The 14,350-nt window shown below is 52.7% G+C and overlaps 2 protein-coding genes across 31 annotated transcripts in view; one reads left to right on the top strand and one right to left on the bottom strand.

Moving 5' to 3' along the window:
• The window catches only part of LOC102927333 (maestro heat-like repeat-containing protein family member 7), a 34,173-nt gene extending 28,574 nt beyond the window's left edge, over positions 1-5,599 (top strand). For 11 of the 14 annotated variants that reach the window (XM_076547483.1, XM_042258227.2, XM_076547482.1 and 8 more), the window contains 7 exons: positions 168-308; positions 864-1,040; positions 1,362-1,520; positions 2,600-2,701; positions 3,733-3,835; positions 4,523-4,582; positions 5,325-5,599. In XM_076547483.1, coding sequence (XP_076403598.1) covers positions 168-308; positions 864-1,040; positions 1,362-1,520; positions 2,600-2,701; positions 3,733-3,835; positions 4,523-4,582; positions 5,325-5,476 — 894 coding nt within the window. In that variant the 3' untranslated portion in view covers positions 5,477-5,599. Of the gene's footprint in view, positions 1-167; positions 309-863; positions 1,041-1,361; positions 1,521-2,599; positions 2,702-3,631; positions 3,836-4,522; positions 4,583-5,324 lie in introns of all 14 variants that reach the window. The other 3 variants (XR_013043288.1, XR_013043287.1, XR_013043286.1) reach the window with 1 other exon arrangement.
• Positions 5,600-10,987: 5,388 nt separating this feature from the next.
• Kif21b (kinesin family member 21B) overlaps positions 10,988-14,350 on the bottom strand; it is a 49,025-nt gene continuing 45,662 nt past the window's right edge. For 6 of the 17 annotated variants that reach the window (XM_076547464.1, XM_076547465.1, XM_076547473.1 and 3 more), the window contains one exon: positions 12,701-13,428. The gene's annotated coding sequence lies outside the window, so the exon portion shown is untranslated. Of the gene's footprint in view, positions 14,326-14,350 lie in introns of all 17 variants that reach the window. The other 11 variants (XM_076547463.1, XM_076547470.1, XM_076547467.1 and 8 more) reach the window with 6 other exon arrangements.

The raw sequence follows: 14,350 nt of genomic DNA, 5'->3' as shown, positions 1-14,350 counted from the left end.
TCATCCCATCTCAAAGATGCCTGGGAAGACTTGCACCATGGATGGGTGATAGGGTGTGAATTTGTCCTTTAAGCTTCGACCAAGGCTCTGAGAACGTTATTTTACTAACAAGACAGAATCTAGATCCCTTGCCTACCTTTCTGTCCTTCTTGGTTTCCTCTTGCCAGCTGTTCCACTGTCCAGATGTGGCAGGTGCTGTGGATGAAGCCTCCACCAAGGTTCTGGCAGATTGTTTCAAGTGTGAGGAGCCAGCCACGGAGCATCTATTCCTGCAGATCTCAGAAACCTTCACAAAGCACAAAAACACGGTGAAAATGGGTGGGGCCAAGGACATGTCACTCAGAGAAGGAATAGATGGACCTGGAGAGCTAGTGTGTCCAGTTGTGACACACTCTTGGAATTAGAGTAGGGGTCCTCTTGAGACTGGTTGTCCAAGCACAGAATCCAGGAGAAGTCCTGAAGGAAGTTATTGAACCATTCAGGCTTCCTCCTGTCCAGGAAAGGTCCTGCAGGAAGTTATCCTGTATCCCAGCCAACCCCAGGATCCCAGATGTACCATCCAGGTCTCTGGAGATCAGGATCGTCAGGAGTGAGGGAAACAAGGAGGAGGGGAATTTATGGTGCAGGAGATGGAAAATCTCTGTCTTCTCACCTCTGCCCATGGAGGGCAGAAGGTTCCTGGCCAGGTACCCTTTTGGTAACCCAGTTTGACCACCATCCAATGTTGGGACCACTCCTCCTTCCAGAGTGCAAATTGTGAGAGCTTGTGCCCACTGGTCTATGTGAGGGGTGGGATTGGCGGGCAATGCTGGGGGCGGGGGACAGTTTCTTGGCTCTGGTTTTGAGTGGCTATCACTCTGTAGATGAAGCACTTCCACATCCTGCAGCCCTACGTGCTGAGCTGCTGCTACTCCTCCAGCAGTGAGGTGGTGATGGAGACCTTCCTGACGCTGCAGCGCATCCTCAAGGACCTCACCTGGCATTACTCCTCCTCCTTCATCGTCGAGCTGACCTTCACTTTGGCACACTTCTTTGAGGAGGTAAAGCCCCCAAGGGATAGAGAGGTTGCTCTCTTACCCTAGGTAGCTGTGACACAGTGGAGAAGGATAGAGCAATCTTCAAAAGCCCTTTCCTTGACTCCCTAAAGTTCTTAGGAGACCGACTGCATCTGCGCTCTTGTTTTGTGATGGTCCAGGGAGGGCATTTGAGCACAGTGCAGGAGAGCTGTGTTCTGCACAAAGTAGATGGGGGATGTGCACAGGAACATGGTTGGTGGGCGCAGAGCTGAGAGTCTTTCTGACCTGGGTGACCAGCGCAAGTGCACAGTGTCTTCCTGAGTGTGGGTGTATCTTCTTTCCCAGGAGTCAGAGCAGCTGCGCCTGATAGTCTTTGAGATCTACGGAAGCATCCTAACTAAAATCTCGAGGATGAACCTTGTCTTCCCCATGAGGCACCAGATTCTCAACTTCATAGTCCTCCTTGTGTCACACCTGAAGGACGTAAACGCCGAAGTGGTGGAGGTGAGAAGCCGGACCCTGAAGCCTGGCATTCAGTTATCACTGGAAGTTGATGCAGAGCATGGTAAGCCCTCGGACAGGGCTGTGGCAGGATTGTGTAACACTGAGGGGGCCCACCAGACTCTGGACGTTGGAGAGGTTCCATGAGTAGAGGTGGACTGGCTGTTGGGCTGACTCTCCTCCAGCTCCAGTTTGATCTAGCTAGCTACCAACTCCAATAGAAGTTGGTGGGCATGCGAACTCTGATGCAGGAAGTCTCGTGGTGGTACCGGTTCCTCTCTCTGTCGCCTTGCCTTGGCCCTTGTGGACTTCTCCAGACTGTTTTCTGCCCTTACCTTACCAACGAGGGGAGATGGGGCTCCTAGGACGGAAGAGTTCCAGTTGTGGGTTGTATGGTGGACACAGCAGAGAGGCCTGGACAGAGAGGCCAAGCCCTGAGCGTGTAAACCTGAAGCGCGTACTGCAGCTAGACACTTGGAAACTGTTGACTTGGTTTGTAACAGGAGACATCTTAGATACATCCAAGGATGCTGCTGAGCACATGACAGAAAGGGATGGGTCCCTGGATGAACTCAGTGATGTGACCAAGCCAACCTTGGTCACAATGTCAGTGATGTGACCAAGCAGGGAGCACCCAGGTAGGGTACCAAGACTGAGGAACCTGGATGAAGTGGTATACTTCTGTGAACTCGGTACTCAAGAGTCTAACATGCCAGTTTGAAGCTAGCCTGGGCTACGTAGCAAAAGCCCAACATTTGTTTTCAGAGGGACTGCTTTGGGGCTGGAAATCCATGATGCCGAAGGCTGTGCTGTAGAGAGTCACACTGTGGTGGGACTCAGTGTTACTACCACAGCAACTGTAAAAAATCTTAGAACTGTCACTCACACTTCATCATGGGAAAAAGAGGGCATCAGTAGAGCCAGATGTCTGGACAGGCTCTACATTTCTCCCAAGCTTGGATCCCGCAGTTCAATCTACCAAGGCCAAAATGGGCTGCTGCCTCTCTCCCCCCTGGACCCCTCTGTATCACTGTCCAACCTCATTCCCATGATCCCTCATGATGAGCCTCCTGTCTCCTCAGGTCTGTAGGCGAGCCCTCTACAAATTAGCTACCATCATGGGCTGGTTCAAACTCAAAGTGGTCTTTGCCAAGAAAGATGTATTCACCATCCTCGGCACCCTGGTAAGCCAGCAGCTGACTCATCATTCTTCCCTGTGCAAGGGAGTCAGCCCCCCACCCCAAAAAAACCCCACACAAGCCATCTCAGTCAGTTTCCTCCCTGCAGCTGGGGTTTTCAGCAACAATACATATATATATATATATATATATATATATATATATATATATATATATATATATATAGCTCATTCAACAGTCTGTCTTCCTTGTGTTTAGCCACCTAGTGGTGCTTCCTGCCTTCTCAAGGCTTCCTGTCTACCCTGGAGAGCTAGGCACATGAACTGGTAATTTAGGAGTCTTTGGGGGAAGGGTAAGGAAGAGGAATGAGCTTTCTAATACAAAGGCAGGGCACTCAGCCCAGCTCCGGCTTGAAGCAGGGCTTCCTGGTCATCTTCATGGGGAGGAATGGATGAGGGCTAATGCTTAGCGTATTAGTTCCTTTTCTACTGCTGTGATTAAACACCACGAAGAGTTTATTTGGGCTTTCAGTTCCAGAGAGTTAAGAGTCCGTGACGGTGAAGAGAAGGGATGGGAGTAGGAGCAGGGATCCCAGGGCTCACATCGTGAACGGCAAGCAGGGAGGGCAAAGTCAAAATGGCACAAGTCTTTAAACTTTCAAAGCCCGCCTCCAGTGACACTTCCCACAAGGCCACACCTCCTAAAGCTCCTCCCAACAGTGCCCCCCCCCATTGCGGACCCCATATTCAAATACCTGAGACTATGGGGGACAAGGAAACCCAGACACCAGTAGAACTGAAGACTCACTAGGTCAAGGGCTTTGTATACATTGTCATTCCCGTGGCTTGGTCAGTCTGGGAAGGCTTCTGTGGAAGAAGTGAGGTTCCAGAAGCTGGGATGCAAGAAGTGACTTTCCGGGAGGTTCTGAAGGTTTTTGTTGTTGTTGTTGTTGTTGTTGTTTTGTGTTTTTTCCAGTTGGGACAATTTCCATTGGCCCTCCTATTTAGACTGTCTGAGAGGCAAGACACTTGGCCGTGAGTCACTTTAGTTGTGCCATCTAATGCTGCTTCTTCCAGTTGCAGCAGGAAAGGAGCAGGGCAGTCTGGTTTTTGAAGCAGAGTGTGGCTCTCTTCAAGAGTCCGCAGGGCCCCATCCGCCAGGTGGCTGTGTGGTTTGCAGGTATGTTAACCCTCTGTCTTCTTTTTTTCCCAGACAGGGTTTCTTTGTGTAGCTTTGTGAGCCTGTCCTGGAACTCACTCTGTAGACCAGGCTGGCCTCGAACTCACAGAGATCCGCCTGCCTCTGCCTCCCAAGGGCTGGGATTAAAGGGGTGCCCCCCCCTCGACCCTCTATCTTCTTGGAGCCATCGTCTCCTTGAAGTTGGGTTCTTCAGATTGAGGGCTGGGCATGCGAGGCTCTAATTAAAGGACCCATGGTAATTATAGTCCCCGGTAAGGACCCCTCTCTGCTCCCTTCTACCACAGGGAGTCCCCGGAGGGGTAAGGATGACCTGTCTATAGTAGAACGGCCAACTCCTAAGAAACCAAGGCAGCCTAGCCCCCAAAGGGTAGAGCATCAGACCTGTGTGTGGTCCCTAGCTAGGTAGACACCACCTCCTCTCACCTCACGGACCAGCCAGCATCTTTGCAGCAGCCGAGTTTATCTGCATTTCCACCTGGCCAGGTTCCTTAGAGTCCTTCCTTTGCAGAATTGGAGAAGCGGTTTGGAGCAAGTCCAGCTCTAAGCTGGTCACCAAGGGTGGGAAGGACAGACAAAGAGACGGGATGATGGGTTTTACCGGGGGAACTTACAGTTAGGGCCCCCTGGACCCTTGTGAGGCCACTGAGTGCCTGTGTGCCCCTGTAGGTCAGATCATCCGCATCCTCAACAGGGCCGAGAGAGAGGAAACCGAGGAGGAATACATAGGTGAGTGGCCGCCCCACTGTCCACGGCTCGCACCTTTTTACGGGTATTGGCATCAGAGGGGTGGCTTGGAAATGAAGGCAGGAGGGTGCCTAAAGATCATCATCCAGGAGGACAAAAGCCCCATCTCCAAGTCACGAGGGTCTGGGGTACTGGTCAGAGCTCCTCTGATCCCCACACCCATTCACCCTCACTGCTGTTGAGGCTACCTGTCTGCCAGGCCGGTCCCTTCAACTCTCCCTAGGAAAGAGCGACCTTCTTCCCTGGAGTACCCCAGTGTCCCCAGCCGCTCCCCTCAGGAGCTTCATCACTGCTTATGTGGTAGCGTGGGCACCTTTGTGTCCTCACTGTCCCTGAGACATGTCCCTGCACACGGTGCCCTTCTCTCTCCGGTCCTTCCACACTGCATTCATGAGACAGTGAGCCCTGGGTGTGGCTCTGTCCTGGGCTGCAGTTCTCCTGGGGGGAGGGTCAGAGGACTTCCTATAGACCAGAGTGGGGAGGGCAGAGGTAGGGAGGGGCAAGTAGGAGGACCAAAAGAGCAGCCTGCCTTGCGTCTCCCTGAGCCAGGAGCAATGTCGGGGTCTTGATGGTTAACGAGCAGTGTGGACTTGTAGAAGAAATCTTTGCTTCTGTTGTAAAAGTTGCCAGTTTTCCTTCTTCCTCCAAGCAGTGACGGGGTCCTGCTGCCTTCCTGGCTCCTTCCTTCTGTTCACCCTACCATCTCCTGTGTTACCTGTTACAGCCTTCAGGTGCATGCAGAAAGACCCTGACCCCATAGTCAGCTGCCTCACTCTACAGACTTTCCACATCCTAGAAGCCAAGGAGACGGCGACACCGGCTAAGACCCCTTCCTCCTGCCTCTGCATGAGGAGGTTCCGAAGGAAGGACGGCTGAGTCGGCGTGTGAGGGTCCGAGATGAAGGCTTGCCCCCAACCCCACTTGTGGCAGCAGGCTACCTCCCGAGTCCTGCACTAGAAGTGGCGTCTCCCTGTAGAACTCTGCTAATAAAAGGGGAAAGAATGCAGTTTTGTGGATGTCCATTTGTGGTCATGAGCTGCCGTGTATGCAGAAATCATCTGGGTCAGGCTGGCTTCTCTGGCTCTGCTGCCACGTGCCCACTCCCGTTCAGCCACATGATCTAAGGTCACACGCTTGCAATAATCTGAAGTAGGATTTCAGCTGACTATGACAAAGCTATACCTGGAAGAAGGGCTCAGGGAGTCTTGGTGATATTTGGCTTTTGATTATTAGCCGTTTCCTGCTATGAACTTCTCATGTGCTATTGTAGCTTTTCCATCATTTTTTGGGCACCATTTCCCCTCTACTAAGGAATATTTAGATAACCTTCTGTGCAGTAACGCAGCCAGGATCCCTGATTTCAAGCCTCCCTACAATTATTGTCATTGGCAGCATCCAGCCAGGACCATCCCTGGATGGATGAAAGTTTCTTGCTTGAGATATCTCACAGATTCTCTAAGAACAGACTTAAGCATCCAGACATCTGTTTGAGAAGGCCTGGTAGATGTGCTAATTAAGCTTAACTTTCTCCCTTTCCACGTCTTATCTCTAGTTTTATATCCATCCCTAACAGTTAACTCAGAACTGAAGGGTTCCAACTTACAGGTACATCTAGCTGTGATGGAAGTTGCCTAGCCAAGTTGCCTAGCAACCGAGCACACTTGCCAGAAACGGCAGGAGCAGAGATAGCTTGGAGAAATAAGGGTCAAAGGGATAAAAGGGCAGTTTTATTTTCAGAGAGGGGCTAGATGGAGAAGAGAAAAGAGAATGGAAGAACTAGATGGGTAAGAACTGGAGAGAAAGGAACTGAGATGGGGAAGAACTAGATTGAAGGGCTAGAAGAGAGTACTAGAGGAATGAGATGGAAGATGAGGAGGAGCCAGATGGGGTAAAACAAGATGAGGAAGAAGGAGATGGTAGAAGAGCTAAGATGGGAAAGAACTAGATGAATGAGGACCTATATGGGGCAGAACTAAGATGAGAGAATTAAGATAGAACTTCGAGGGGACAGCAGATAAATGTAGAGAGGAAACAGGTAGAAAGGAGCTAGGCATGAGAGTAGAATAGAAGCTGTGTAGAGAGAGAACTGACTCAGAAGAATAAAGTGTATGGACTAAGAGTTTCGTGTACGTAGATTCATTTCATATCATCAAAGATTAGATTATCAGCTGGGTGTAGATTCTTCCCGGACCCTGGGAGAGGACTGTCAAGGGGCTGGACCCCCATAGTCCCCGTTAGTCACAGTAAGCAGTTCTCTTTGAACTAACTTGAATTACAGCCTGGGTGTTAGACATGTGAAGTATCTAGAATTCACTTGTCCCAGCAGCTGTTGGGTTTGGTTTTATACAGGGTCTTGCCATGTGCCCAGGCTGGCTGGCCTCAAGCTCATATTCTCCTGCCTCTGCCTCCTGAACGCTGGGATTATGGGTGTGTGTTGCCGTAGTCAGTCTTTATTTTATTTCAGATACTGCCTTGCTACATAGTCCAGGCTGCTTTCGAACTCTCCTGGTGGCTGGGCAGCGTTCTTGCTGATAAATAACAGTGTTCTCCCTGGCTAGTTGAAGCAGGAAAGTGGTTGATTTTTTTTCTTTCTGTGTGTGCGTGTGTGAGCTCCCAGAGAGTGTGGTTAACTCTGTAGGTAGAACCACTCTATAAAAGCAGTATTATGACTGCCCCTGGGCACCACCCAAACCACAACCCAGAAGTATCCTTCCCCTGACATACTAAAGGGATTAGATCAGTGCTTGCTCTTTCTCATGCCCCTGTTGGATTCAGTCTTACAGATGCCTGCCTGACAGTGAGTTCTTGGGGTGTTCTGGGTCTATACAGGGTCGTCAGTGGCTCTTAGAGCCCCAGTCCTCTTACCATCCTGTTTCCTATTACCTTGACCTTCAGTCACTGGGAAAAGCTTACAGGACAACAATCTAGTTTCCTAGGACAAACGCAAGCTCCTTCAATGGGCAAGCTCGCTTGAACTAGGCTGGAGCCCTGTCCACTATGAAGCAGGACCTGGCTTCGCAGGCCCATGCCTTGAGGTTCCCAGCTGTCTCCTGCACACAAGCCCTCAGGAATCTGCCGTGGCTCCTCCTTGCTGGTCCTCCCCAGGCTCACATCCTTCTTGCATTTTCTTGTAATCTCACCTGCTTGCCAACAAGGCCAAAGACGACGTTAAAGGTCCTGCTAATTTCTGCAGCAGCCAGGAGGCTTTTCTCACATTTTCTGGCTCATCATCAGCCGCCACCTGTTACCACTAGGAAGCTTTCTGGGCTAACCACTTTATACATGGGAATAAATGGAAATATCCAAGACTCCCTAACACCTTCCAGCGCTTTCCTTGCCCCCAAAGGCCAAATGTGCCTGTATAAGCAAGGATAAATGGTATATCTTATATTAAAAATAAAATCGAACAAAACAACCGGTTACAGGTTTGGGGGATAAAACCTCCTCCAAGACTGGGTGTCCCCCCACGTTGCTACATTCACTTTGGTCAAACCAAGATACAGGTATAAAAGAGTGGATTCCAGGGCCTTTTCTGTCCCACTATGGCCTCAGCTGATTCTGTTGGCCTCTCCGGGCCTCAGTCCCCTTTGTATATAAAATGAGGAGTTTGGGGGAAAATACGTCTTCTGGGGCACCACCCGGCTTAGACAATGAATGGCATCAAATTCTCCTGAGGGACTTAGTCGCTAATGTCTGCAGCACAAGCTAGTGATCTGAGTCCATTGTCCCAGAACCCGCAGAAGAGAGCAGAGTGTGGGGGTGCACACCTGGAACCCAAGCTCTGCGGAGGCAGAGACCGGAGGATCCCCGAGGCTGGCTGGCTGGCTGGCCAGACCGAATCAGAAGGCTCTCGATTCAGTAAGACCTATCTCAAAAATGAGGTGGAGGCCAGGCGTGGTGGCACTCGGGAGGCAGAGGCAGGCACAGCTCTGTGAGTTCGAGGCCAGTCTGCTCTAAATAGTGAGTTCTGGGTTAGCCAGGACTACACAGTGAGAGCCCCATCTCAAGAAATAAAAAACAAAATACAGATAAATAACTAAGCAAAGCGGACTGAGATTGAAGAGGATATTTGGTATCAACTTCTGACCTCTGTGTGCATGCACCTAGGCATGGGTACCTGCATACACATGTGTAAGACAGACATGTACATGTACACACACACACACACACACACACAATTAAAATCAAAAACAATTTTTTTCTTTGAGACAGGGTTTCTCTACGTAGCCCTGGTGGTCCTAGAACTCACTCTGTAGCCCAGGCTGGCCTCAAACTCAGGGATCCACCTGCCTCTGCTTCCCAAGTGCTGGGAGTAAAGCCCTGAGCTGCCACCACCACTCAGCTTTAAGTAAACTTTTAGAAAGAACAGCCAGTGTTCTGGACCACTGAGTGTGGTGGTATTGTGTTCCCCAAAATATTGTGTACCTTAATAAACTTATCTGGGGTCAGAGAACAGAAAAGCCACTAGTTAGTCAGTGATAGCACACGCCTTTAATCCTAGCATTCCAGAGACAGAAATCCCTCTGGATCTCTGTGAGTTCAAGGCCACATTGGAAACAGCCAGGCATGGTGACTCACGCCTTTAATCCCAGGAAGCAAGCCTTTAATCCTAGGGAGTGATGGTAGAAGGCAGAAAGGTATCTAAGGCGTGAGGACCAGGAACTAGAAGCATTTGGCTGGTTAAGCATTTGGCTGGTTAAGCATTTGGCTGGTTAAGCTTTCAGGCTTCTAGCAGCAGTTCAGCTGACAGCCATTGGGATGAGGACACAGAAGCTTCCAGTCTGAGGAAACAAGACCAGCTGAGGAATTGGCAAGGTGAGGTAGCTGTGACTTGTTCTGTTCTCTCTGATCTTCCAGTGTTCACCCCAATACCTGGCTCAGGTTTGATTTTATTAGTAAGAACCTTTAAGATTCACTGAGCCACCTTTCTAGTCCCCCATGTTTAAGAATCTCTTCATTCTGGGTGCATGACCAAGGGTACTGATGTCCCCACAGGCTGACCTGAATTTGGAAAAACTGTTGCTGTCAACCCCCTGGGGGATGAAGAGGGGAGTCAGCCCAAGGAGGAAGCTGCTGAGGCCCCCTCGCTTGCTCCCTCCCTCCCTCCCTCCCTCCCTCCCTCCCTCCCTCCAGGGTTCATCTATATGCTCAGCTAGTGGCAGTCGGCCACACTCAGTTGTCACTTCCCACAGTTCACAGTGGGCTGCATCTGTCTGTGAAGTAGCAGAAGAGGAGGGTCTCAGGTAAAACATGAGCTTTGGGGGGCAGGGGTGGGGCAGGAGACCGACATGGGGTGGGGCTCAGTTGGCCGGCCGAAATCAATGATCTTCAGGAAGGCACCCCACCCTCCAAGGCAGAGGAGGATCCTCTGTGCCTGCCTAAGAGGCTGGGGACATAGGGCAGGACCGCCCACTGTGCCTCCCTTTGTGACTAAGGGTCCCTCCCATTCACTCTCCTGCTGGGGGAGCAGAGGCCACTTTGCGAATATTCCTCCCCACCCACCCTGAACTCTGGCTTGTTGGGTCGGTATAAGCAGCAGGGACTTGTGTGGGTTCAGAAGCCACTTGGTTTTCCATTTGGGAACCAAAGCAACAAAAGATGCTCCTGGCTTCCTGGCTGTATAGAAGAAGGCCTGGGGCCTTCTAACCTCAGATGGCATTAAGGTGTGGGCCAGACTCCTTAACAGACAGAGTGCGCAGAGACAGAGATGGCAAAATAGAATGCAGTTGGGCTGGAAGGGTAAATCAGTGGTAGGCCATGTGCTCGGCATGCATGGGGCTCTGGGTTCCATTCCCAGCCCTAAAACATGAAAAAGGGTGGTGGAGAACACAGCTTGCCAGAGACTGAAAAGCACTGACCCAGTAACAACATCACAACCACCGCAGAGCTGGTTTGGTAGACGAGTTTCTCGATACATTGACATTTCTGCCTTCTCTCTGTATGCAGCACACACAGGGAGCCCCAAATCCTAGAGAAGGCACACATCATGTGAGTGAAGTGAGGTGGGCGCTTTGACAGCGCAGGCTGATGGAATCCCAGCCCTGTCCTGATGACAGCCACTCACTCCCATGTCGTGACTGTCCTCATTTCACAATGAGGCCATCACCTGTTACCAGGGGATAGGGACGATCTAGCCCTGAACAGTACCTCGGCACTGTGTGTTTAGTCAATGCTAGTGCCTGCTCTGGAACGACTGTACCTGCAGGCTACGTGGAGAGTGGGGAGGAGAAGGTACCACACTTCACGGAACCGTAAACTCACCATGGAGCATTGTTCTCCCGGGGAGCCCAGTCACCAAGGCCAGTCTCATAGGCCTGCCCCTAAACAGCTTCCCACCCCTAAGAAAGCACCGCCAGCCACAGGTCCACAGCCCTCTAGCCACACCTCTGCAGACAATGATCATTCGGGTTTTATTTATGACAAATCCTTAGAGCACACACATCCAATCCCAGAACAGAAATGTACAGCATGAGGCTTAAATAACTTTCATACACTATGTACAGTCATCCGCAGAGGTACAGAACATATACACACCTTGTGCTACCATGTGACGGGAGAGCGCAGGGGCCAAAGGGACCCCCCACCCCACCCCCAGCCTGGGCAGGGGCAACGGCTTTAAGAGCTGGGGGCAGGGCAGGACAGGACAGGGCGGCAAGACATCAGTGGTCTTCTCTGATTTTCAGCAGTACCAACTTCCCACTTTCTGACAAAGCCTTGGGATTGAAGGTGGAGGGGAGGAAGCCAAGGAGGTCAACTGGGAGCTGGAGATGAAGGGGGCGGGCACAGGAGACAGAACAGAGATGCCAGAGAGACAAGTTCCCCTGCACACTCTGTTCTTGCGCATAAGGAGCAGTGAAGACTTGGGAGGCAGGAGGGGCTGGCTGGGCTCAGGGAGGCTCAGCGGGGTCACCGGCCACTGCGCTGGGCCCAGGAAGCCGACAGACAGCAGTTTCTTGTTGGAAAGGACAAAGGGACAGATGCCCCAGGTTTGGGAAGGACTTCACTGCTCCTGCAGGGCAGGTCCTGCCCACACAAACAGAGCAGGATCCGCCAAGGGTGTGCGGCTGCACCCAGCCCAGACTCCAGGGGAAGCCTCCAGGAACTGGGAGAGGGCTGGACAGAGAGAGGGTGATGCCCCAATTTCACAGCAGCTTCCTGCCCATGCTACTACCCCAAGGGGTAGCGGGAGAACGCCCCAGCGAGAGGCGGTGGCCTCCCACATGGGTTTGTGCTTTAAACTACCCTCTGCCCGGGCCACACAGCCTCAGACAGTTCCAAGCCTGCAGCTGGCGCAAAGGTGGGCGGCTACTCCCAGATTCATGGCTGTCCCTTTCCAAGTAGCCGGTGGGGGTGCTCCGACCACATCAAGGGCTGGGCTGGGTCGGCCCCTTGTTCTTTGCCTTCTCGCTCTCCTTGGCGGTCTCTAAAGGCTGCTCCAGGCACAGCCTTCCGGGATCTGGCTGCTGCAGACTCAGGTCTCTTCAGGAAGAGCAAACACTGAACTGGTTAATACTGGAACGGGTCCTGGCCCGGGATTGTGCCGAGAAGGCCTAAGAGAGTGAGGACGGTAGACAAGTTCCATCCAGGTGGAAGCCGATCAGCTTCGGAAGCATGGATGTGGAGGTTGTTAGTTTGGGCGTTGGGAGCCTGGGTCCAGGCTTTTCAGGCTCAGTATGGTGGGGTACAGCTATGTGCAGGTTTTTAAAGGCCTGGGGTCTGGGGGTCTAGGGAGGGCCCCCTAGCATACAGATATGGCCTGGGCCTCAAGTCTTAGGATGGGGCACAAGAATATGACAAGTCCCAGATGTATACGGGTGAGTCGGCCACACATATGGACATCCCTAGTCTGACTTAAGACTCAGCCCATTTGGGAAAAGCCTCCTGGGCCCAAGCCTGCCCATTCCGTCTCCCCAGAGACCTGCCATTGTGCTCAGTCACAACCAGTCTGTGCTTCCAACGCGTAGGACGCTTGTGCAGTGAGGGGAGCTAGGGGTCTGCCCCTGACCCTGTACCTTGGACACCCCTGAAAGAGTGGGCAGGGACCCCACCATTCCCAGGACACCGCGCAGAATGCCTTGGGGACGATGACGCGCTCAGAGCTCCAGAGGATTTCAAGTTTAGTCAATGACACTCGCTGGGACAGCATAGCAGCCCCGTCATGAGGTAGTGACCCATCAGCAGTGGCTGAAGGGGCAGTGACGATGAGCACCTCTCACGGGGCTGTAAGACCACACGCTTTGTACAGGAACTGGTCTTGCAGCTATACAGTACAGGCACCCCAGGCTGGGGCAGCCCAGACCATGGGGTCAGGATAAGTCTCATGTGTTTCTGTAGTTTGTAAACAGTCATGCAGATAGGTTCTGGGTTTTCTTACAGGATGGAAGGTCCAGGCTTCCCATTCAGGTGGAGAGGGGTGGAGGAGAAGACGTGGTCACTTCTGAGCGCTAAGGCCGTGTCTTAGCGCTCCCGGGATGAGCAGAGGAAGGAGGATTTCTGGTCATGGCAGAGAGACTGTCCAGGTTCTAGCTGTCAGATGCATCATTGTGAATATCCACTTACCCAGGCTGAATACCGTGTCCGGCAGGGGCCACCGATAAGCGGGACGATCGTCTTGGTTTCAGCCTCAGACACAGCTCTGGGATGACTAGAGAGGGTCTGTCCTCAGCGGGGAGGGACCCTCCCATCCCAGGGCCACATGGACAGGCACCAGTGTCCCGGGCCACCGAGGGAGAAGAGCTGAGTGCAGAGGCGCTATGCTACCTCTCCAAAGTCCACAAAGTCACCGTGTCCTCTGAATGGAGCTGGGGTTCACAGCTTCCGGAAGGAGACTGGGAAGCACATGACCAGTGAAGTGAGTGTGGAGCAGCTGAAGGGCAGAGGAAGCCAGGGCTGAGGGATGGAGTTGACCCCTCTCGAGGTCTAATCTTACAAATTCAGTGTTGTTCCGATAGGGGGCGCCAGACACTGATTCCACCTCATCCCTGCAGCTGAGTCCACAGCCCCGCGGGAGAAGCAAGGGAAAGAGTGTGAACCTCCTCTTGCCAATCTAAAAGGGAGGGCCTTTGGCCCAAGCTGGTTTTAAGGCTTGGAAATCTGTTTCTAGAACAACTAAAGAAGCTGAGGAGGCTCCCTGTCCCCTTGGGACGGAAACATAATTAGCTGGGGAGGGGTTAGGTTGGTCTTTCTCACCCAACCCGCGACCTAGTGGACAGGACCCCGTTGGACCACACAGGACTCTAGGGAGCGTGGGTCCCCTGGTCTTGGCCTGTTGGTCTTGGGTGGACTCTCTGACCCTCAGGGCCTGTGGGCACGAGGCCCATAAGAAGAAGACACGTGTGGGCTGTGGGCATGGCTGGCATAAGGCTGCCCAGCATGATGCCAGGCCTCAGGATGGAGGAAGGCACTATGGCATCAGGCGGCCTAGAGACCTGAACTATACTAGAGGGTGAGCCGGGGTGTGGGGCGGAGCCGGGGTGTGGGGGCGGAGCCGGGGTGTGGGGCGGAGCCGGGGTGTGGGGCGGAGCCGGGGTGTGGGGGCGGAGCCTGGGTGTGGGGGCGGAGCTGGGGTGTGGGGGCGGAGCCGGGGCAGTGGCCAGAGCTGCAAAGGGGAGCCTTTCCTTCCTCTGCACACCAAGCGGAGGCAGGGGGGTGGACGGAAAGGGGGCTGGAGCGCCAAAGAGAAGACCCCCCCCCCTCAAAAACAGAGGGAAGAAGATGAGAAGAAACTTCAAGTCAGTTTCCAGGAGGCAA

Source organism: Peromyscus maniculatus, chromosome 11, assembly GCF_049852395.1.
Source record: "Peromyscus maniculatus bairdii isolate BWxNUB_F1_BW_parent chromosome 11, HU_Pman_BW_mat_3.1, whole genome shotgun sequence".
NCBI lineage: Eukaryota > Metazoa > Chordata > Mammalia > Rodentia > Cricetidae > Peromyscus > Peromyscus maniculatus.
This window is presented reverse-complemented; position numbering and strand designations above follow the sequence as displayed.